Source organism: Streptopelia decaocto (assembly GCF_964273445.1).
Source record: "Streptopelia decaocto genome assembly, chromosome: 1".
Lineage (NCBI taxonomy): Eukaryota > Metazoa > Chordata > Aves > Columbiformes > Columbidae > Streptopelia > Streptopelia decaocto.
Genome location: NC_138663.1, coordinates 149,112,668 through 149,131,448, shown reverse-complemented (window position 1 = coordinate 149,131,448; position 18,781 = coordinate 149,112,668). Strand labels below are relative to the sequence as shown.

General features: G+C 44.6%; 1 protein-coding gene across 1 annotated transcript; it reads right to left on the bottom strand.

Annotated features, from left to right (window-relative positions):
• ATP4B (ATPase H+/K+ transporting subunit beta) lies at window positions 1-6,182 on the bottom strand (the record flags this gene model as incomplete). The annotated part of the gene is made up of 7 exons (XM_082066595.1): window positions 1-162; window positions 317-409; window positions 1,137-1,193; window positions 2,291-2,490; window positions 3,183-3,296; window positions 4,473-4,601; window positions 6,071-6,182. The coding sequence occupies 7 exons, from the start codon at window positions 6,180-6,182 to the stop codon at window positions 1-3; spliced, it is 867 nt and encodes a 288-aa protein (XP_081922721.1).
• Between the last annotated feature and the right edge of the window lie 12,599 nt (window positions 6,183-18,781).

Genomic DNA, 18,781 nt, shown 5'->3' with positions numbered 1-18,781 from the left:
TCAGTCTTCTATTTTCAGTTTAAATTCCACTTTTCCTTCATACGGATCGTGAACGTTATCAAAGGTAATTCCAGCTCCAATGATTTTGCATACTATGTTAACTTCTACATTCCTTGTGATGTTGAGAAATTTCACAGCCACCAAAGGATTGCTGTAGCTGGGCTGGGAAGGGAAAGAAAAAAGCAATTTTACACCACCAAAATAAAGTCTTAAGATTATCCTTCTCTCCAGTTCTCGTAAGGTTGTGGCAGCGCTGCATACATTTAACCTTATACAAAGGTAAAGGAAAGTAATATTGAAATTTGGGATCACCCACCTGTGCCTTTTTCCCGTAGTAGGGGAAGTAGTGCAGGTTGAAGGTGCCGTTCACGGGGTAGTAATCCACCTCCAGCGGGCGAGACTCGTCACCCTGTGCGGCAAGTAAGAAGTTTTTGTTGGCTGGGCAGTTGTAAGCCAGCCCTGGGCAACTGTTTTACTGCTGCAAAAAGCTGTGCAGCGTGTATTAAAATTCAAGTTCAGCTGTCAGTGCAGCACCACTGTTATTTTTCAAATAAAAGTGGAAATCTGCTGTTACTATTGCTAAGGAAAAGGGGCAAGTGTTCTCTTATCACAGAATGTCATAATGTCAGGGATTGAAAGGGGCCTTGAAAGATCATCTAGTCCAATTCCCCTCCCGGAGCAGGAACACCCAGATGAGGTTACACAAGAATGTGTCCAGGCGGGTTTTGAATGTCTCCAGAGAAGGAGACTCCACAACCCCCCTGGGCAGCCTGTTCCAGTGTTCTTATAGCAGCTTGGTGAAAGGGGACCTGCTGAAATGAGCAGAGAGACTGAAGTTGCTGCTCTGATGCGTGAACTTCACTAGTGGGAGCTGGAAGCAAACAGCAAATGTTCTTTTCTGCAGCACACAAAACTAAATTTTCAGGTGATTTAAAATAAAGCAAGCATTTTTTCTTTTGTTCTTAGGATGTCTGCTGGTGCAAGAATGGGTACAAAACTGAAAATATTCTCAGTATTTGGCCAGAATGATGTGATTTCCAGAGCTGCAGGGTAATTTTTTTGGTCGCAACTGCACTTTACTTACTGTAATATTTACAGTGCTTCAAATTTTTGAGACTCAGACCTCTTACACCTACCACATATGTGCAGTCCACTCTTGGTGCGGTGCCGTTGCCAGGGAGAAATTTGATAATCTGAAATAGAAAACACACATTTGGTCATCTTGGAAGTTGTTTGGGGATAAAAGTGAGCAAATAATTGAGCTTCAAAGGATGCTTAATGTGTGTGTGCATAAGACACTGGCAAACAGATCGGCTCATCTTACGTACCTGGATGAAATGCCATGTTGTAGCTGGGTATTTAGAACCATAGGAGACTTTATTGTGGCCTTTCAGTACTTAAAAGAGTCTATGAGAAGGATGGGGACAGACTTTTTAGCGGGGCTTTTTATGACAGGACAAGGGGTAATTGTTTTAAACTAAAATGGGAGATTCGGGCTACACATGGGGAAGACATTTTTTACAGTGAGGGTGGTGAGACACTGGCCCAGGTTGCCCAGAGAGGTGGTAGATGCCCCATCCCTGGAGACATTCCAGGCCAGGCTGGACGGGGCTCTGAGCAACCTGATCTGGTTGCAGATGTCCCTGCTCATTGGAAGGGGGTTGGACTGGTGACCTTTGGAGGTCCCTTCCAACCCAAACTATTCTATGATTTTACAATTCTATGTCCTGAAAAAATCAAAGGAAGAATGGAAGGCTCCCTTTTTTGATCTCAAAAAAACAAAAGCGTTGACAGTTTTTACTGAAGGAACATCCACCAAGTTTTAATTTTGTTTTGCAGGTTCTGCTAAGGCTTTTCTTTGCAGCCTGGAGAATTAAGATGTGCAAGTATCACCTTTCTGAAAGCACTTCAGTTACTGTCACATCGTAACACCTCAGCTGAAAGCAGGGGATCACAGTATCACAGAATGACACTGTTTTATGTACTAGTTTGTTGGATGGGAGCACTATGGAAATGTTAATGAAACTAAACCAAACCCAAAGCCTTAGAGAATCAGTTTCAAGGTCACTTTACCCTGCATTACTTTCCTAGGGATGGTGACCAAGTCTTGCTATTTCTCTGGTAATTCTGGAGATCTCTCGGGAAAAGCACATGAACTTTTCTTCCCAGTACAAAACAGAGATCAGAGCCCATGGCAGCAGATGATACAGCAGCTCCCCAGTGGAGACTCGAGCTATCAGAGGGTTTTTGGTGAATTCCTTCTTGCTCAGCATCTCGAGTGTGTACTTACCCTGTTCATTTTTATAATAAAACATGGTTTTCCTTCTGGAAATCCAAAAGTAGGATCTGCGATGCCCGAGCAGTTTTGAAGCATATCTGAGGTAAATTTGCAGGATAGTTTTGTTTTATTTGGGCCGTCAAAGGTCTCCTGGAAGAAGTATGTGTCACTGGTGCAGTTGATGTTCAGATGCTGAGCAGCTGGCGTGTATGCTAGATGTGTGAAGGAAGAAAGAGAAATTCCCCTCTGAAGTTTTCCATATATGCTATATATTCCAATATCAAGCTGGAGGTTATACCATGGGAGACTGTACTTCAAGTGAAGTTGGATTTAGATGGAATGAGGAAAGTTTCATATAAAGTCAATTTCAAATGTAATTTTTTTCAATATGTTGTTAGGGAATAGATCCCTAACAGTGTGTGTGAGAATCACAGAAATATGCTATTAAGGCTCACAAGGAACATAAACATATTCAGATAAGAACAGGTGAAGGGAGCACCTAACCTACACTGACCGTGCTCTCTGCTGGCACTATGCAATGGCTTCACAAGACTTAATACCGTACTTTGATATTTGTAGTAATGAGACTAGTTTTGAAGACCTTTTTTACCCTATTCCTTCAAGCTTCCTAATAGCCAACGTTATTAAGGCTATTCAAGATTTTTAAAAAAATAGTTAAAGCTCTGAAGCAGGGCTCTGCTTTCAATAGACATGTTTACACGTTTGGTTTATAGATTCATGAAGTGACTTGCTCCTCCCTTTCAGAAGAGGCATTTTCCACTCAAAATTTGTGATTTCAGAAAGACAAATAGAAAGTAGAAACACTAACTTAAGGTCCTCAGACTTACTACGGGAAATGTGACAGCATGTTTCTTCAATATAATGCAGGAAATCTCATTTTTACCTTCCAGAAAAGTTCGAAGAGTTGTCACTAAACCTTCCCAGGTTTTGTTGTCGGATACGTTGTAATAAATTCGTAGTCCTCTGTCCCCATAAACATCGGGTCGTAAAGTTACACCTTGGTGGGGGGGAAGAAAAGGGAAGGCAAAGCAGAGGAGAGGTGCCAGGCACAAAATTATTTATTTAAATGGACAATAGTGATTGTGCTGCATCAAGACTCATAAGTGTAGGAGATCCCCAGGCTTTGCTGGGGAGGATTTAACCACATTTAGAAATGTTCTCAGGTCTCAGTTGTTTAACCAAAAACCTAAAGCCTCCACTGCTGCTTAACTCTTTTCATGTATGTCCGTATTGTTATCAGAACAGCTTGTGAAATCATTCCAGCGATTGCACTGGATTTGCCCAGGACTAGTTTAAAATAACGGTGATGCTAGTCGTGTCAGGTTAAAGAAACAGATCGTACTGCAGTGGGAGAAACAGGCTTTGGAAGAGCCAGGTTTAATATTTTATAGGAAGTATTTTGCCAGCAAACATGAAGCTTACTAAATATTGGGAAAAGAAACTTCAATATTCAGCAAAAGGCAAATAGAATATTTTCTAGGGCTATGCTTAGAAAAGGCGGGTTTTTTCCTTCCAATTGTAAAAACGGGCCATTAGGGGCTGAAGTTTTAGCAGTACACACTGATGATCTCTCACTGATATGATCTCATCCCTCCCCAGTCTCACTTCTTGTCCCACAAACCTTTATTTCTAATCCCACGCGTCTTTGTCTTATTTTTACGTGCTTGGCTGCTGGCACAGCACATCCCACCAGGGAAAGATTCCTGCTCTCCAAAGGAACTTTCCATGCTGCTGGTAAGTGTGGAAATACCCACTGCAGGCTGCTCACCCCAGTGCCCTTTGGTCTTGCTGGGCACCCCGAAACCCTTGGGGGGCTGGAGCAGAAACCAGGGTTTCCCCAGGGCCTGACCGCTGCCCATGGGGAGTGGAGGTGTATATTTGTATACAAATTATAATATATAGATAATATGCTAATATGTAACACATACAATGTATAAAATATATTAAGATGAACAGAAATATATAAAATTGATATAAATGTATGAAAATGAATCCATGACATAAATGTGCCCTTTTTTTTTTTTAAGCCTTAAAGTGTTTTCAGGAGGAGGTTAAACTTTGCAGGGATCGTCTGGGGAGAATCGACCTGATTTGTTCCACATCTGTCCCCCCGACGCCCGGGCTCTGCCGATGCCGCCCAGCCCAGCCCAGCCCTGTGCAGTGGTGGCAGTACCTGGGGATTTCAGCTGGTCTTGGTAATCCGGCTCATATGGATTCACTGTCCTCATTAAACAATAAATGGAGAGTGCGAACAGCCCTGTCATCACCACGTAGAAAGCCAGATAGTACAGGCTGATCCACACTGCGGAAAGAAATGAAGGCAAAATCTAATTTTTCAAGCAAGGCAGTGTGGCAATCACTCCGTGGCTGGGACCGTCCCAGCAGCAGTGGCCATCTCCTTTCTGCCATTGGCCCCAGGGAGGTTTTTCCTGTAAAGGGACTGGTGGTTTAGATCATCCTTTTTACACTCTAAAGAATATTCTTCTAGAAAAATTTGGCTGTAAATTTTTCAGTTCTACAAGGATTTTTGAAGTAGTTGGTGCTTGGCTCAGATTTTTTAAAGGTTTAAAGATTGAGTGGCTTCTTGAAGTAACTTCACATATTAAGATCATTTATCCTCTTATTAGGCATGAACTAAGTGACACAGATTAGGTATTTCTTTGAGAAAAACAAGTTGCTCCTTGTCTTCAGGGCCAGGCTGGACGGGGCTCTGAGCAACCTGATCTAGTTGCAGATGTCACTGCTCATTGCAGGGGGTGGCCTTTGAAAGTCCCTTCCAACCCAAACTATTCTATGATTATTTGGATGACAGATGTCAGTATTTCAGGTGTGTTGATTTTAGACCTGTATCACCTCACTGCCTTTTACACCTTCAGCAAAATGTGTCATCTCTCTATTTTACTCTGGTGTGAGCTGTAGAGCTGTTCCTGTCTGTGTGTGAACAACATGTCTTACAGGTGGCTGGTGTCCCACAAGCTCCCTATGAGTGTTTTGGGGGTGCCACCAGAAACTGCTCCCTGTGATCATTGGTGTTTTGTAGCACCTTCTTCTCTCCAAAGTGGAAAGACTCACATTTTGGTTCAATTTTCTGTAAAACCATGGTTTTAAGAATGGCTAATAAGCTACATTGATGAGTTTCACGGCAGAAAAACTCATCTGGAAACTTGCAGCTGCTCTTAATAATCTGTGGGAAGAGCAGGGACCTTCCTTAGAATGGTCAGGGCTGCCCTTCCCAGAACGTAGGACAGAAAATACATCGTTCTCGTAGACACAAGTTTGCATTAACACACAGTGATAAGACAAGATCTACTGAACAGACAGTGATTTAGAAACAAATTTCACAAAAGCAGAACATGTTCCCAAATAATTGGAAAAAACACTGAGTAAGGAAAATTCTCCATGTACCAGAGCCCTCTATAGCCAGCAACATCAGAATCATACTTTAACCATCCCCCCTAGCTTTTAGTAAGTTAATGTGTTATGTTTTCTCCTTTTTAGGAAATATTTGGTCCAAATTCGGTTTAAATTCTTCTTACCTTTTTAGGAACTATGATACTTGGATCAGTGTTTTGATCTGATTGACTCAATTTATAGGGCCACCCTAAAAGTAGCTCAGAAGCATATATGAAAAGTGATGTTTTCAACAAGTATAACAGATCTACCACCACATTATGGCCTATTCATTAGGATGACCCCCTCCGCATCCTGCCCCCCCCCCCATTTTTTAAGCTTACCAGAAGGAAGAGAAGAGTCTTGCATGTGAACACCTACCCCAGTTAATTAAGGACCTTCCCATAAAGAGCCTTGTTTCTGGGTTCCAGACAAAACGACGGAAATTTTCCATCCGTTCGCTGCAGGTCTTTTTTTCATTTAAAGTCGCCATTTTCTCACGAAATTTCCCCAAAACGCGTCCTCCTCAGAAACTAAGAAATTCAACTGGTGCCCGAACAGTCACCCAAGTAAAACACTTTGGTTTTTATACCTTCTTCTCTGCTCAAGGTCACTGAGATTACTTCTTATACCAATGAAAGCCCCTGGTCACCATTATCAACCCGCAGCAGATACAATTCTTTATAAAGGATGTCGATAACGCTGGGTGTTGAGGCTGGCAAGGAAAAGTTAGTTCCTATCAAATGCCCTTCTCCTTTCTCTTGAATGCCTCAGCAGATCGGCAGAGTTACGCATTTTGCCGAGTGCCTGTAGGGCTCGCGATAGATTTGGTGTGATAGCTGTTATCAGAGCAGATAAAGAGAAGGAGAACTTGTTTCTCCCTGGGTTTGTTTTTGGTGTTTTTTTTAATTTCAATTAACCTGCAAATAGTGGATGTAATTCTCCTTCTACAACCTGTAGCCATCTGTTGGGTGATAGGTGATCGCGGTGAGAGGGAGTGGGGGAAAAGTGACCATTTCCCTTAGTGTTTGTTGCACAGCTGGGGAAATCAAGATCTATATTTTCCTGCGGGGAATGTTTTTAGGTGATCTCTGGCCTTCCTGTGTAACCTCATCTAGGTGTTCCTGCTCTGGAAGGGGGATGGGACTAGGTGATCTTTCAAGGTCCCTTCCAATCTCTAACATTCTGTGATTCTGTGATGCTAACTCAGCTTCAGAATGGAGCTTGCCTGCTGCCTGTCTTTGCCACCGTTCCAGCACAACACTGGAAAAGCCGTAAGAAAGATGAGGGAGAGCACAATAAAGAATATTGTATAATAAAAGTTTTGCTGTACAGGTATATGGTGAGGCAGAGTGGAGGACATATGGGTGACATTTAACTCCCTTTTGTATCTCCTCTACAGCCAAACGCTGTGGTGTGTTCAGAGGCAGCTGCCCAGCCCCGAGCTCTGTGCATGGAGGGGCAGGATGGAAAAGCGTCCCCAGCAGCTCAGTGTGGGTGGGAAAGCAAAGGGCACAGGGCAAACGGCAGAGCCAATGGGCTTTCGAAACACACATTTTAAAAAGGGTTAAAAAAAGTTTTCAAAAAGCCCTTGCAGGCACAGTGGTGTCCTTGCTGCTTGTCAACGTTGTTCGCTAATGCTCTTACTCTCTTACTGAACACCAGTAATGCCAAATCTCCAAACTGCCCCAGTGAATTCAGCAGGCCCAGGGTTTCATCCCTTTTAATTAGCGTTGTTGGTGTGTCCTGCCTTTCACTCACTTCACAGGACACACGGTGGGGGCAAAATCTTTAAAATGGGCACATATGGGAAGGTTAACTGATAGGCTTTGGATTATCTGGACATTGAGACAGCTGAAACGGAACCTGTCAGCTGGAGTAATGTGGCAGGGTCATTCTGTCAGCTAAATAATGCTGAGTTTCTGAACTTAAAGAGCGATTTATTGAGCTTTTCTGCCTCAGATCAGGCAGCATGATAGTTTAGTGTAACAGCCAACAATTTGGAGTGATTTAGCGTGTTTTCAGGGGATGAAATAGGAGACAGGCCAAGTAAAAGAAAAGTAAGATTTACAGACATTTGACAAAGTTGTAGTTCCCATAGAAAGGAGAGGAGAATGAACGAAAGGTACGTTCAGTCATTACACCATGAGTTGACCAATATCCAGGATAAATGTGGGGGTTTCTTTAAAGTTAAAATAAGACAAGGAGTCTAGGAAGTGGCCTGAAAATGATGAACATGAAACAGCTACCCAGAAGTTAAAAGGCTTGTGGAGGTAGGAGTAGGAGTTTCAGAAACAAGAGCAGAGGCATGAAGAGGTTAGAGGGAAAGCAGGGAGGAAAGTAGCGGGGTTCAGCAGGATTTAAACCTTTTCTGTATTGAGCAGGAGCCCTTGTGGTGAATTGGATGGAGGGGAGCAACTGGACTTGGTGAGATGTGGAGTTAGGAGCTTTATGAAGAGAGAGCATTTGCTGCACTGCTTATGGAAAGGTGATAATTTAACAGTACACAGAGTTCAGTAGGCGACTAACTCTAGACAACAAACTAATTACTAATAATGAAATTAAATCCCAAATTTTGTTCAAAAGGAAAACGTTGTTAATTCTCTTTCCATGTGGTGAAGCCGATGTAGAAGTCAGCAGGGTGCAAGTATCTGCACAGGAGGAGAAACAGAACCTCTCGAAACTTAGGAGTTTGTACTCTAACAAAACTGAGGCTGAGGATCCCATACGCTCTTGTGTCTCACATTATATCCTGTCTGTTCCCATCCGCCGTTGGCTGGGGAACCCGAAACTCTGCTGAGTTCCGCACCGCTCGCCCGCTGTGGCCACGCAGCGGGAAGGAGATGGTAAAACCGGGAGGGCAGAGCCATGTGTGGGAGGGCGAGAAAGGCACGAGGCAGTTCAACGGGAGAGGACCATTGTCGTCTGCTTTCATCCCAACAGGATTAAATACATTTATCAGGATTTGCATATTACAGGACAGGCAGGAAAATGATGGTTGAGGGAAAGAAAAGTGGGAGGGCCTGGCTGCTCTTAATACTGCCATTGTACATAATCTGCTAACCTAGATTCAACTGTGACAGCTACATTAGGCAAGAGTGAGGAAGCTAAATGATTTAAGTGGATTATTTAAATTTCCTTGTTTCTGAAATAAGATTAGTAAAGTTCAGTGATAACTGAACATGAAAATGTACCAGGTTAAGAACTCAAGCTCTTCTCTGAGGAGCACAGCAAAAATACCAGAGGCAGTAAACACAGGTAGCAGCAAAGGAATCTCCTGTGGGCTAGAAGGAGAAAGTTTATCTGCGTTAGGATGATCACACACAGGAACAGGAGCCCCGAAAGACAGTGCAGTCTCCATTCTTGGAAACACTAAAAACCCAGCTGGGTGTGGTTCTGAGCAACCTGCTGTACCTTTGGGGCTGTGCCTGCATTGGGAGGAGGTCAGATTGGGTGACCACCAGAGGTCCCTTCCCACACAAACCGTCCTGTGCATCTATGCTCCTAATCTATTTTTAGTTAGCAGGATGTGAACCAGAAAAGGACACCTACCACTGAAAACCTGTGATAGTGTTATATGGCAACACTTTGCATTTGTTTATTTGTCACCTCCAGGTCTGTTGCTGGAATTCAGGAAAAGAAGCGTACACTGCACTGTCTTCAGTGTCAAGGGAATGACCTGATGCTGGAGGTCCTACAGCCCCAGCCAGAAGGGATGGAGAACACCTGCAACAGCCCTGAGCAGGTCTGCTCCTCTCTCCCTGAGAGGTCTTCCATTGCACTAACTGAGCACAACAGCAGCTGTCAAACCCTCGGTGGCTGCTCTGCATCATGCCCATCGAACCTCAGCCCTCACATGCACATCAACCTGATGTAGCTGCAGATGTCCCTGCTCATTGCAGGGGAGTTGGACTAGATGACCTTTGAAGGTCCCTTCCAACCCAAACTGTTCTATGATTCTATGATCTGTGATCACCACCAGAAACCGCACAGGCGTTGTTCTTTCCTTCCTGTGCAGAGCTGCCAGAGAAGAATCAGTTTTCCACCTGTGGTTTGTGCCTCTGTGCAAATGTCTTCCGACCACCACAGGAGAGGGAATTCAAGAAAAACAGGCCCTGTGCCCACAAGCATATGTTCTCTGCACAGGGATTTTTCTGCTGAAAAATGCTTAGAAATGGGTGTTTCCTTGGCAGACACAGTGTAGTCCAGCCAAGGAACCTAACCCATGATCCTGGCCATGGCAGAAGAGGTGCTCAGTCCTAAAACCCCTGGTGATGTGGCAGCAGAGGCTAAGCCAGCCTGGCACTGAACTGGCCCAAAATTGAACGGTTTGAATTTCAGGGGGTTTTATTCTTTAGATGTTCTGACATTTCAGCCTCTCCTATCAGGTCTGGTTAAAAGCTGCAAACCAGCTTCTGGTCTCCTCATTGCTGCTGCCATGGGAACCACACTGCCCCTTCTGCCCTCCCTCTCCATCTTCTCCATCTTCTTGCCCTGCTCACAGCTCCTCCCACCTCAGCAGGTGGGTTCATTCCTTCTGGAGATGAGCCCATCAGTGTAAATGTACAACGTGTCCCCTTGCTTCTGAAAGTGCAGGCATGTGACACTCATCTGCAATCACAGCTCTTCCTCTGTACTCACAGTGATCCACCAAGTGAGGAGACTCTGGTACAGACTTTGCATGAATTTAAATGTGTTTTGCAGCATTCCTCTGAAAAGAAGCTTCTCTTACTGCTTGTGTTGTGGGTGAAGGCAAGACTCAAAATTCTCTTCAGGCAGGGGGTGCCCCAGTGAAAGGAAACCTGACCTTCCTTCTGTGGCAGCTTGACTTGAAATTGAAAAGTATGTATTTTCCAGGTTTATATTTATTAAATAGCTTGCCTAAAAAAACACCAACCAACCAACCAACCAAACAAACCCCAAAATCCAAAACAACAGACAGCAGTGTATGTAATTTGCATAATAAAGGTAGAATTGGACAACAGGACTCCAATGGTGCAACCACTGCTAAACAAAAACAGCAACAAGCCTGATCACCCACATGGCTCAGCCCACCCCAGAGTACGCAATGGGTCCCATCTGTTTCACATCACAAAAAGCACCATGATGGGCTGCCTGCTGCACAGCCCTCCCCTCTTCCAAGACCTAGACCTAGAAAGCATACAAAAATATTATGTCTTCGGTGGGACCAAAGAGGCACCATGAGGGGCCCAGAAGGGACCCAGGGCCATGTGCTGCATGCCATGGATGTGAGCAGCCTGCTCCCAAACCAGGCACAGCCACGTCATCTTCATGGGCTCCTCCCTTGTCTCTCTTCTGCTTAACAGCAGCAGAGAACATGAGAAGGGCCATCAGGAACCGCACCTTCTTAGGTGCCTAAGTGTAGAAATTTCCCATTGGGAATCTGGGGGTTTTCCACTTCCCTGCAGACAAACTGACTCAGAACTTGGTGTTTCCCCTAAAAGGCTGGAGGAACAGTTTGGAGAGGAGTAAAGATTTATAATGACAGATTTTTTTGTTTGAGGATTTTTCTGAACAGTGAGTAAAATCTGGCTGCATAGAGCTGATGAAAGGCCTCGGTACCTTTATTTACCTGCCAAATTGCACAGGAGGCCAGGGGAACCTCCCTCTTCTCGTCTCCTGCCACTTCAGGCAGACAAAATATGGGAGATGGGAAGCTGTGGGCAGAGAGCACTGACGCCTGTGTGTGTGAATGCAGCAAATGGACCAAACATGAGAAACCTGCTGGAAGAGGAGGAGGGGAAAGCATTGGTGCACAGAGCTGAAATCAGAGCTCCCATGACATGCCATCTGTGTGGGACAGCTGAGCCATGGGCACTGTCCATGTGCAGCTATAAAAAATATAGGATTCTTGTAGAAAGTTTGTGTGTGTGAGGGAAAACAAGCATTGGCTGACTGAAGAGGTTTATCAAGGTAGGATGGAGTTACATCTACTCTATGGGCTCTGCTGAAGGGCTCTTGGCCACCGCAGTAGTTTGTCAGGATACTCATTAGTGACATCTCATGGACATCTCATGGCCCCACAGGAGGGTTGCTGGTCTAAGCACCTTCTTGCTATAGTCCATCAGGATTCAATCAGTGCCCATTTTTCTCACCAAACTGTGCAGGGCTGCCTGTCAGTGTCCAGCACTGTCCCTTGCAGGAATTGCAGCCACCCATGGTCCATTTGCTGTGCTAACCCCTCGTCCTGTAGCCTTTTGTCATGTTGGATGTCCTCAGAGCTGCTCGAACTGTTTGCTTTCCTGGGCTGGTATTTAATGCCTGCAGCGCTGACCTTGGGCTGGCCGCTGAAGGGAAGGACGGCCAAGCAGGAAGGTCACACAGGAGCATGTGGATGGAGGTGAGACCATGGCCCAGCTTCCCCTCTCAGAACTAGCACCAGTTTTGAGGGCAGCCCAGGGCATGCTCTCCTACGCAGTCCAGGCATGACAGTGGGCGGGGCTGGGCAGGCTCCATCACATTCTCCCTCTCTTGCTGACCTTGGCGTGAAGAAAGCAAAGCCTGGCCTCAGGGGCACCTGGATTCTCCAACGAAGTAATGGAGAACGTCTTTGGGACACCCACGCCACTAGTCATAACCAGCTGAATTTGTACTTACAAAGAGGGAAGTAAAGCTCTTTCCTCTCACAAATAGCAAGCCCGAAGGCCTCTTCTGGAGCTCCATGCCTTAAAGGTTAGATCCAGCCTGAGATGTTATTCCTCTGAGATGTTTTCCTGGGCAGAACTGGATGATGGCATGCCTTGGCCAGCTGTCTCTAAGCATCCTTTATGCAGAGCTTCCTGCAAGCCATACCTGCTGGAGCTGCTCTAGGTTTGCCTGGCACCGAATGGGAGCTCAGTGTCAAAGTTAATGAAATGCTAACTTCATTCACTCATGATAATGGCAGGTGGGGAGGAAAACCCACCCTGGTGTAGTGGGACATGGGGGGAGGCTCCCGTGGACTCCCTCACCACTGTGCCTGGGGTGCACTGATAAGGTGTCCACATTAGGGATGACATTTGGAGGGCAAATTCCTGTGGGAAGAATGAGGTTTATGCCTTTCTCTTTGGCTCATGGCTGTTTTCTCTATAAAAGGCCAGCAGCTCATCAGATATGCCAGGCTTGTTTTGCCTTTTTCATGGGGATGGTGAAGAAAATTTTCTGAAAATTTCTGAAATCTAAAATTTAGAATGTAAGAGAATATAGCAGAAATTATTGCCAACACCTTAGACGGTGGAGCATGATGAAGGGATGCTTTTCCTGTCCAGGGTTGTATTTTGTTTCGAAACTTCTTTTTTCTTTTTTTTTTTCTTTTTTTTTTTTTTTTAATATAGATTGTGTGTTTCACTAGCAATCGCTTCCATTTGCTTCTCTCCCATGTTCTGTGGGTTTACTAGAGAAAATACGTTGGCATTTTTCAGATTTGGGGAGTGTAGTTATTTGCATTTGAGAATAAAGACATTATATCTGCAGCCTGAGCAATTCAGGGGAAGAAAACAGTGAAAACATCTTGGAGTTGAACTGTAGTGATGTTCCTGCTGTTTCCAGTCTCAGGGCAAGTGATAAGAGCAAGGAGGGGGGCTTGGCAAAAGCACAGTGACAGCACAGCATGATCAGGGCTGTGGAAAAGGCAAAGCAGCCTCTCTTCAGGGCTGACCTAACACTCACCCTGGTTTTCCAGAAGGAGCTTGGCTGGTCTCTGCTTTTCTGTCCTGCTCCTGTTTGTCCAAGGGCTGCCGATCCCACCATGAGCCCAGCCAGCTCCCTTCACACTCCCTCCACCTCCTTAGAAACTAGAGGAAATTATTGCTATGAAAACCTGCTAAACTGAATGGAAAAATAAACCCAGCGATGTTCCTTTCAGACATGGTTGAGTGCCTAAGCCTGCTGTCATGGAGGCAAACTTGCTACTGCTCACAGTCTCTTTCAGATGATAGTGAGTAACAGGGTTTTTGGGAGCATTAAACATCCCATAAAACATCTCCAGCAGTTCTGGCTTCATCAGCTTTCACTGAAGGGATTTCTCCATCTGCACAGACTATCACAGGCCATAGAGTTTCATGTGGTGTTGCAAGGAAATAAGCTATGTGTCTAGCCAAACACCCGTGTGCAAAGCTGCACCCTGGCTCTTGTTACACTCAAAATCTTGTTCATGCACAAAAGGGATGCTCATCAAGTCAAGCCAAGAATTTATTGTTCGTGTAATTGAAATCTTAAGAGTCTAATCATTATTACTCCAAATTTAGCTGTTACAGGAAAACAAATCATGCAGTTAAAACTGCACACACACTTTTTAGCTTCTACCCCTTTTCCTGTTACATTCCATTTTCCCCTGCTCCTTAGGGTCCTGAGGTTGGTGGGATCCTGCTGGTGGGGCTATGGAGATTCATGAGCACCTGGAGTCCTGCACTGGGAACAAAGGCACATGTATGTTGATAGCTTCTTTTGCCTCTATCAAGGAGCCACATGGGGTCACTTTCATGTTCGCAAACGTGCTTTTGCACCTTGTTCTTTCTTGGCTGGTCTGCAGCTTCATGTTGCATTAGAATTTGCTGTGTATGGTGTGTACTGTCTATGTTGTTACCAGTTATTCCAGCTGTTAGGCCTGGTTTCTCTGCTCTCATCTTGAGCAGTGAAGCCCTTTCTGCCCAGCTCCAGGCTGCATGTCCTCATCTACCCCTCCATGAGTTGTTCACAGCCTGGCGGAGTTTCTATGTGTGAAACTATGGCAATATAATATGAACATAAAAACCAACCAAGCAAACATGCCAAGAACACCTGTTCCACTAGAAAACCTCCTGCTACAACTAAGTCAAATCAGCCAGAACTACTGGCAGGTTGAGAAAGGCCCAGGCTCAGCACCTTGATGGGCCTCGCTCCTGAGACTCACTGCCAAGCCTGTGTTTGGCCAGTGGTGATGGCAGCCCTGTACTGGGCACCCTGACACCCCTGGGCACGCCAGGCACCCCTTGGGAATTGCGGTGCGTGGCTGGGGGGGCATAACGGGCAGCAGGGACAGCTGGAGGCTTCCCTTAGCTGGAGGAAAATCCTATCACATTTAAGTTATGTTGGGCTCAAACTTCAAATCTATCCAGCTGCACTGGGCTGGGCTTAATCCCAGCTCTGATCTCACCCTGGCTATAGTGGTGTGGCCACCTTGTGAGGTATTGCCTCCCATTTCTCTGTGCCTCCCTACTTCAAAGACTGTTGAGGTATTGCTTAGCCAATCTATTAATAATTTAATAACTCTGCAATCTTACTTCCTAAGCCAGTTCTCCTACGCTCTGCCACTGCCATTTTCGTCTGAACTTCTCCCAGCTTGCCAGTGTCTTGGGGGTAATAAGGAGCCCCAAATTGAATGCTGTTCAAGATGTGGCCTCAGCAACCACAAACCCACTAAAATCAATGGCAATGTGCCCATTGGCTTAAATTGACTTTGGGATCTGACCCAAAGAGAAGAACACTGCTTTTCAGCTTGGTAACGTCATGTCTCAGCATAAGCCACTCAGAATGACTTAGGATATTTATTTTTTCTAACACAGCCCTGTCAAATTGCAAATTATTCAGCAAATACTCCAAACCACTCTGAGTGCTGCTTCTTCTCACAGTCCTTCCTCCCATAAAATTTTAGCGATTCACATATTTGGCCCCTGGCTTCATATCTTGTACTTTGCTGCACTGAAATCCATGTTATTTTCTGCCCAAGTTTCTAATCCTGCCAGACCTCCCTGTGCTCTTGCTCCATTTTTGTTGCTGAAGCCCTCTGCAGAGAGCAGATGTGTGCTGATTCTCAGATTAGCTTTTAACTGAGATGAAGAAGTAACAAAACAGACTCTGTGTCTTGATTTTAACATACCTCACTTAGTTTAGAGGTTTGAACCAACCCTGATCCATTTTTAAATGGACCTCATTTTTAAAGGACACCCAAATCAATTTCTCTGCCTGGTTTTCAGAAATGAACCTGCACCCATCGGAGCAAAGGCAAGATGCTTCAAAGCATTTTTTTTCCCCCAAGACTCAGCATTTGCTTACGTGTTAGGGACAAGATATTGGGGAAACTACATGTTATGGCACTCAAGTGACACCTGCCACCACACTACTGCATCACTCCCTTGCTCTCGTGCAGCAGGTCTCCATATTACAAGCGATATTGTTTGAATTCATGAATACACTCTTTACCCAGCCTCTGCTAGATCGTTAATGACACCATCCAATAAATCTATCACTAACTCAGGTAGCACATTAAGAGTGATGTAAAGGTAAGGAGGTTACAAAGTACCAGTCCACTAAACCTGTAGCATATTTTTAGGGAGAAAGAGTACTTTGTTCCAGAATACCCTCTCAGTTTCCAGAAAAGCATGGATAAGTACAGACAACTCTTGAAACTCCTCTTTGGGAACAGGTTTTTAAATGCTTGTGAACTCACCTAATTGTTATTTCACCTAGATCCCATTGTCAAAGTTTGCTTTGAGAAATTCTATATGAAACTATTTGAAACCTTGCTTAAACCAAGATATGCCAAGTTTACCACCTGCCCTCCTAACAAAATGAGAAATGAGGCTGGTCCAGCGTTTTCAGCATGCCTTAAATCACCCTGTGAACTTACAGGTATTTATAAACTGATTGTGTAATCCCTTTTGTAGCCTCTTCATCTGCATTGAAGCAGGACTGACTTATTTCCACAAATCCCTCTTTTGTGTCTGTTTTTAAATGAAGGTGCTGCATTTACCTGTCTTTGGATGCCTGAGAAGGAGGCTGGTCCACAATAAGATTTTCAGAGGTTGCTTTTCCTCGTTGCTGAAGTGCTCTGCTCTCAACCATCTGGAAAACATTCATTTATCTACATGTTCTTTAACCTGATGTCCCTTTTTTTCTGGCCTGCATCTAGTCTTGGCTTTCTCTGATACTGGGCTACTGCTGTCTGCTGTTTGCAACACAAATTTCCCCCTGGTTAATGGGTGGATCAAGGTATGATCTCCCCTTCCCTCCCAGCCAAAACAGATGAAGGACGTATCCTGGTATAATCAACAGCCAGACACACGCTGAACGTAGTGAGGCCATACACAGGTAACAAGACGACTATATTTTTTTTACCACGTTATCAGAGCCAGGTCCTCAGCGAGCACTGAAAACTACTTCCCTGCCCAACACCACAGAGAGACCACCCGATGAAAGGATCAGCCAGCTGCAATTGCCTGGAGGCATCAGGGTTTGTCAGCCCATGGTGGGTTAATGCAGCCTTTGGGTTTGCTGGTTAGGATGTTAACTCTATCTCAGACCGGGCAGCGAAAGGTCAGTTCAACCAGGTGAGAAATCAATACCGAGTGGAACGTGGTGTCTCCAGCTGTGGGTGTTAAAATATCATTGGGATAATCTGCTTTTACAGATGCCTCTCGTACTCACTGAAAATTCCCCTCGAGTATGCGTGGCTGATTCCTCCTTAGCTATCAGTCTGAGTAATACCATATTTGTTAAGAGCTAAATTCCCATAGGCCTTCTTTGCCCTACTGGTGCCAATTATATATATATATATATATATATATATATGAGAATATTTAGAGATCTCAATAGTTATATAATATATATATTTATATATGCATATATATTTATATCTAATATATATCTATTTAGATATCGCAATAGTTATATATTATGTATATGTGAATATACATATATATGCATATATAAATACATATATATATATATATAAAAAGTAATTTTTTTACAGGCTGATACAAGGAAATCAGGCCAGCTAGAAAGTGTGGAATTACCTTCCAGTATAACCACAGTGGCTGTTCAGTGGTTAATGAGCTCACTTTAGCATGCAGACATCCTTATTCACTCCCTGCCCCTCTGGAGCTGCCTCACTGTCCCCCTGGCCTTGTTATAACAACAGCCCAATGCTCTTTTAATTGACATGGCTCCCAACACTGCATAAAGAGATACTTGTTTGCGTTGAATAAAGTATTCTGAGCTATCGAAAAGCATGATTGTAGCAGTGCTTTGCTCTAAGGCAAGGATGTCAAACTCATATTCACCGGGGGCCACATCGGCCTGGTGGCTGCCTTCAAAAGGCCAAATGTAGTTTTAGGAGTTACTACTACATTTATACAGTCCTAAAATTACATTCGGCCTTTTGGAGGCCACCGCCAGGCTGATGTGGCCCCCGGTGAATAAGAGTTTGACACCCCTGCTCTAAAGGATCAGAAAATCAGGCCAGGTTGTTTTTCGATGAGCCAACTCTTACCTGCACATGGGGCGCTGGTGGGGTTTCATTGCTGCCATCCTGCACCCTATGCACAGCAGCAGCAGCAGGGTGCTGGCACAGGCAGTGACCACAGCATCCCTCTGGGGCTGCCCAAGAGGATGCAGCGCGGGGAGAACAGCTCACTGTGGACCTCTGTGACAAGCTGTGAGTGATGGCATGGCTCTGGAAACCACTACAAATCTCCCTTTGCACATCTGAACTATGTATGCTGAGAAGCATTTTAAAACTGTGCCTAAATGATGGAGGAAATGGCAAAAATAACGTGTTCAGTCTTTCTCCAGAGACAGAAATATTTCTCTTGTTTCACTAAATGTTGGCAACTGGGAGCAGACTGATGAGACTTTTCCTGATAGTGTGACTGTAAGTGCTACAGTGGGACCCTCGAGAAAACAGGAGGTGAGAGAAATGTGAGGACAAGTGCGGAGTACAAGCAGGTTTTAGTATCAAATGATCTCTGCATGCCTACTTGTGGAGCTATTAGACCATTGGTCTAAGCTACACTGCCTTCTGACACAATCTTATATTTAGCAAACTGGCATTAGAGAGGTACAAGGCTACAGATGAAACAGTTCCACTTTCCACTATTTGGCTACAGAACTTAGAAAATTGTATCTTCAGAGACACAAGGTGAACAGTTTTAATGGAGATACCATTAATAAAATGCTGGCTGAATCAACATTTCAAGAGAAGGCCAGATTGAGAAACTGAGTGCTTCGCTAAAATGGTTTAGGAGCATTTGTGGCACCTTTATGTTTAGCTGTCCTCCTGCTGAGATGAAAATATTTCAGAATATGGCTATGCATGAGAATTTAAGTATCAGCACA